Source organism: Mesoplodon bidens, assembly GCF_964165515.1.
Source record: "Mesoplodon bidens genome assembly, chromosome: 5".
Classification (NCBI taxonomy): Eukaryota; Metazoa; Chordata; class Mammalia; order Artiodactyla; family Ziphiidae; genus Mesoplodon; species Mesoplodon bidens.
This window is the reverse complement of record NC_138161.1, coordinates 4,081,810-4,087,550: the sequence shown is the minus strand read 5'-3', so window position 1 is coordinate 4,087,550 and position 5,741 is coordinate 4,081,810. Positions and strand designations below refer to the sequence as shown.

The 5,741-nt window shown below is 56.8% G+C and overlaps 1 protein-coding gene across 1 annotated transcript; it reads right to left on the bottom strand.

Annotated features, from left to right (window-relative positions):
• Nucleotides 1-511: 511 nt before the first annotated feature.
• On the bottom strand, nt 512-3,698 carry TFF3 (trefoil factor 3; the record flags this gene model as incomplete). The annotated part of the gene is made up of 3 exons (XM_081235456.1): nt 512-1,009; nt 2,063-2,209; nt 3,575-3,698. The coding sequence occupies 3 exons, from the start codon at nt 3,696-3,698 to the stop codon at nt 996-998; spliced, it is 285 nt and encodes a 94-aa protein (XP_081091582.1). The 3' UTR covers nt 512-995.
• Nucleotides 3,699-5,741: the final 2,043 nt, after the last annotated feature.

Sequence of the window (5,741 nt, the reverse complement as noted above, 5' to 3'; positions counted from 1 at the left end):
ATATCTCACTTCCAGGATGTTCATTCACAGGATCTCACTCGAGAGACCTGGCCCAAAGTGCAAGCTTAAAAACAAAGCCTTTTGCTTCGAAAAGGAGCCAGTGTCTCTCTTCCAGCGGGAAGGATGGCTCAGACCCAGAAACCCCCCGTCCGGAGGCTGCGCTGCTTTCTGGCCCGCCCCGTGCGGTGTAAACAAGCCCTGAAGTAGAATTAGTAGAATCAATCGTCTGTGCAACCTTAACGGAGTCCTGTCAGCAGAAGGAGAGCAAGACACTCAGCTTGGACGGCTGGAAACCCTCCCGGTGTCCGTGCAGAGCTGCGTGTCCCCAAGAGTGAGGGAGGGGACAACTCTCCATCTCGGGGTTACTAAGACTTCATGAGTGTTCGTGGTGACATTTGTTCATTTGTCCACAAAGCTGTATCCATTTTCAGAGGAAAAAAGCAAAAGAAGGCCACCCAAGATGTCACAGATGGTAAACTTGACTTACAAAGAAATACCAAAAAGTGCCAATTGGTAAGATGGTTTTATTTGCCTTTCTCTTCATCAGGAAAGACATTAATAATCTTTTATTTTTTTTTGGAACTTACATTTGAAACGGTGTTTCTCAAGTGACACTTAGAAGGTGGCTTGCCCTCCCCGTCAGGTCAGCACTAGATGTGAGGTTTGCTGCACCGTCACAGCTAGGGAGCTACTTTGGGACCCTTCCCTCCTCCCCAGGCCTTGGGGAGACCTTCTGCTGGGAGATGCTAAGACACCCTCCGCCGCTCCCGTCTGTGAAAGGCTGAGAAGGGAGAGAGTGACTCGGCAGAAATAAAACACAACAGTGGAAAGTCTCAGGAAGGAAGACGTGTCCTCGTGCTGAGGACGGGAGCTTTATTCTTTAAGACATCAGGCCTCACACATCAGGGCAGCGCTTGCTGGGAGCAGGTGATAGAAAAGGAGAGGTGCTGGACCAGGCAGAGCCCCCTCCCAAGCAGTCGGGCAGCAGCATGGCTTCAGAAGGTGCATTCTGGAAACAAAGCACAGACATGCGTTACCCTGAGCCATCTCGTGCCTGCCCACCCGCTGCCCCGCTTCTCCAGGTCCAGACAGGCTCCAAGGTCAGCGCCGTTTGCTGCTTTCCGCACCAAGTCCCTGGGGAAGGGTTGAGTTCCCCCCAACCCTCGTGGGAGAATAGCCACATGCCCCACGGGGACCCAGGTTGCCGGGGCAGATGGCACCGGAGACGGGCCCAGGCAGGGCCACTGCCAGAGTTCAAAGAAGTGTCGTCGCAGGCTGAGGAGCCGGCAGAGCAGGGACGGCCAGCGCAGGGGTGACTCTCCCTCCTGGGCCCAGAGCCTTACCTGGACCTCTGCCCGGGTTTGCTGGAAAGGGGAGGAAGCCCTGGACAGTGGGCAGGGGCCCCGTGCTGACTAGGGAGCCGGCATCAGGCTGAGATGCGGCCTCCTTTGTCGTTACCCGGGGACGAAGGGCAAGAGTGGCCCCCCCGGGTGCTCATTCCGGGAAGGGGCCTTAGGTAGCTACGTTCATCTTAGATGGTGATCTGGCACCGGGGCTGCCAGATGGCTCACGGCCACCTCCACGCCCCACACGTGATGAGTGGGGCCTGGAGCCAAGACAGCAAATCACCTGTGCACAGTCTGCTCCTGACACGCAGTTCCCCAGGGGCTGTCCTGAACCCCACTGCTCCAGCGATGGAGGGGTGAGCACCTCGTGCTGGGGGCAGGGTGGGGGATGGCAGGGCGGGGAGAGGTGCCAGGACTCCAGCCCAGCCGAGAGCATGTCACTAGTCGCAAAGCACAGAGGCTCTGCAGGGGTCGTGTGCTGAAAATGGCCTTGCAGTCCGCCCAGCATTCCAAACCTATGTACTGTCCATTTCTCTCCAAACTAGTTCCCTCTCCATTGGGCTTCGACTTTGGACACCCTTCTGAAATGATTAGAGTTTGCACAGACCTCCTCGGCCAACTGACAGCCGTGGCGCAGGGGGTTCCACCCAGGGCCCAGGTGTGTGTGGCTTCCTGGGGGCCTGGAAAGGTCCCCCGTGCACGTGGGGCGGACTCACCTGCATCCTGCAGGGGCTTGAAGCACCAGGGCACCCCGGGGATGCTGGAGTCGAAGCAGCAGCCCCGGTTGTTGCACTGCTCGGGGGTGACCCCGGGGTAGCCGCAGTCCACCCTGTCCTTGGCTGGGACCATGCACTGGTTCGGCGCTGTCCCAAACAAAGCCCAGTCAGAGCCCTTGCTGGCTTGGAGTTGGTCTACCCGCTGCACTTTGCAGGTCTGCACCCTCCCCCAGCTCCTGAGTTCAAAGGCTGTGATCTCACCCCTCCCATAACCTGTGCTTGTCTGCTTGTCCAGGACACTCTCCCCATAAATGTTTAAAGAGAAACGTTCTGTAGGAGATCTGGCTGGCTGCCTGGTGTCTCTCACTTGGGTGCTTCTAGCACCTTGTCAGGAAATCAATAGGGCCTGGATTCCTTCCAGCTGGCAGGTACCCATGGGAATCCAGGGCCCCTGAACCCGGAAACAATGTTCCCCTTCATTGTCTTATCAACAAAATCTCCCCCTTAAAACAAAAGAAGAGTATAATAGAAGGCGGGCATTCAAAAGAGAAAATCACAATGTGTGCTATTTTCTGCTTCTTTTCTGCATTTCCCTACCCCCCAGTCAAGCCTTCCCTGGACAGCCTTGGGCCTCTAATATTCATTTTCCAAGTAAGTCTTTATGTCTGAAGTTCAGCAAAAGTCCACTTTGCCTCATTTCTTAAACTGGATTTTTCCTTAGGAAAATAGAAATCACGTGAAATCTCAGATCCTCTTCTATGGCTGCCAATTCATAATTCCTTATTCCACTGGTTCCCAAACTTTGCTCACATTGGGATCAGCTGGGGATCTTGAAAAACCATTGATACCTCCTCCCACCCAGAGACTCTCTGATATAGTTGGCATATCCTGGGCTTTAAGAGTTTTAAAATCTTCCAGGTGATTCTGATGGGTGACAACTTTGAGACCACTCAGTAGATAACTGCCACACCCTAATTTCTTCACACTCTGGTTAATGGAGCAGCCACATTCCATTGGAACTGCAGTGCAATGGCTAAATGAAAACTGTATTTGTAGTTATTGAAAATGTACTGGAAGTGATCGTTTTTCATTTGTCTTTTCTTTTTGTTTTGCGAATGTGCCAGAATAATGCACAAAGACCTATATTGTAATTCGGAAATCTCCAGCAGGGAAGGCAGTGGGATAGTGGGCTTCGGTGTTGGCTGCCAGCCAGGTGGACCTGGGCTCCAATCCTGATTTCCACACTGCCCAAGAGGGTCAGTGAAAAACTTTCTGAGCCTCAGTTTCCTTGTCTGTAAAATGGGGACAGCAAGACCAATAGGTAGAGCTGTTGAGAGAAAATGTGTGTGTCTGGTAAGTGGCAATTATTAAGGGGCCTGGTCCCTCTCCTCAAGCCACAGGTAGCCCCCAGCCTGGCTCTCCCACGTCCCATCCCCTTGTCATGTGCTCCCACCCCGCCACCCAGCCCCTCCTCCTTCCTGCTGAGTGGGAGGAGGTCAGAGCGGTACTCACACAGGCCCACGTACTGCCCAGTCGAGCTGGAGGACACCAAGGCCAGGACCACCACCAGCAGCCAGAACGTTCTGGCCTCCATGGTCACGGGTGGGCTCTTGGGATCCGTCGGCTCAGAGGACATGCCACGTCTGCCGAGAAGACTCATTTATACCCCTGTGTTTACACAGGCACTCCGGATTCTGTTTGTCTGGGGAGCCCTTCCCTCTAGGTCCAGCCCCACCTGCTTCTCCCCTGCACAAGACGGTACAGCCCCAGAGCGTTGTCCATCCCAAGGCTGGGGTTGGACCAGGTTTCAGGAAAGCACAGACCCCCAGAAACGGGCTTAGAAGGGGCAGTTATTTGAAGGCTGCCCTGGCAGGGAGCCCGCCTGGCTGCCCTTGGAATCACCTCGAGGGCCGGACTGGCATGGACCCCTGGGCCCTGCCTGCCCAGGCAGGTGACTGGGAGACCACTGAGTTCTCCCGGCAGCCAGCGCGAGCCACCACCTGATGCTCGGCTTCAGCTTCACTCGGTGAATGTGGATGGAGCCCCCGCTGCAGGAGCCTGGGGCTTGGGGCTGAGGAAGGAATACCAAGGGGGTAGATCCCCATCCTGAAAGACTCCCTCACGGGAGACGGGGGTGAAGCCGCGAGACCTGGTCCCAAGTCCGGGGCTGCGTGACCGTGGACGCTTCACATCCCGCCGGTGCCCCAGCTTCCTTGCCTGTCACACAGAGCCTCATCTGCAGGTTTGCCTGAGCTGGTGAGCCCGAACCAGGTGCTGGGGTCACACCTGATCACCTGCCAGCTGCGGTGCAGCAGCTACAGCGGCAGAGGGTCCAGCCTCGCAGACTCCAGGTCTCGATAGAAGCGGCAGCTGTGGGAAGGGGGGCAGGGGGGGACGGAGCACAGGTTTCTTAGAGGGACGGGGGTGAGGCCGGCCTCGGAGCCTCGAGAGCTGAGCACACGTTGCTGGGGGACGTTCAGCCGTATGTGTTCTCTTTGTTCTGTTCTGGGGACCCTGGGCTGTCCACCAGGGGCAGAAGATGGGGGCAGAGAGCCCATCCTGCCCTCCAGAGCGCACAGGCCCACAGCCATCCGCGTTCCCCCGGGGGAGTTCAAGTTCCGGGAATGAAGTAACACCAGTGCCAGAGCGGCAGGCCCCAGGGTCACCTGTCTTGGCCCAGCCTTGACAGATGGCTTGCCCAGTGCTCCCAGAGACCAGCGTGAAGAGCTGCCTGGGCCGTCCTGGGAGCCTGCGCTGCATTCCTCCCTCCCTGGTCTTTGTATGCTGGTGCCCAGGGAAGGCGAGGGCCAAGAAGCAGGCTGTCTGGCCCCAAGTGCTGGGGTTGCAACCTCCCACCTGCAGGATGCATGGCCCCTGGCACGTATACAACAAACATGGACTGAGCGTGATCACAGGCCTGGTACTTGGCCTGTAATGTTGGGCCCTGAGGACACCAGGCAGAGTCCTGCCCTCGGAGCCCACAGCCCTGTGAGGGCGAACCAGCCTTGAAGTGTGAACTGTGGTATGATGCCACAAGACCTGGCAGAATGCTACCCAGCAGGCTTCTCATCCCGGGTGAAATCTGCACTGGGTTTTGAGGGATGAGTAGGAGTTCACAGATGGGTGAAGGTCAGAAGCACGTTCCAGGCAGAGTCACTATGAACTCACCACCTCACAGAAAATACAGTCGGGGCTATACACTCCATGTCACCTCTCAGCTTTCTAATATTGTCCCTCTTGGTTACTCAAGCTGGCAGAGAGCCACACAGAGATAGAAGGTACAAAGTCACATTGTTCGACACACCTTGGGTAGCCCTGGGGCCACAGACCTCCCCAGGGAGCTGCCTGCTGACCAGCTGTTGCATCGCTCTGCAGCTGCCTTGGGTGTGGCCCTGCCCTCTGTGTTCCGTACAGAGTTCCCTCCAGCCGGACCCTTCCTGAGGAGCGGGACCTGAGTGTGGATGCTTTGGGGACGCAACCATGGACCGATTCAGGGAGGCTCCTGGTTTACACTGAGGACAAGCGGGGGCCTTACAGTCGTGCACATGTATCGTGCACCCGCTGTGGGGGAGGGTTAGAGGACAGCAGGTCCTGAGTTGGGACGGAGGTTATGGGCCCGAGTACGCCCCTCATGGACCCTGGATCTCTTGCCCGCAGTCCTGGGCCAGCACCCATCATA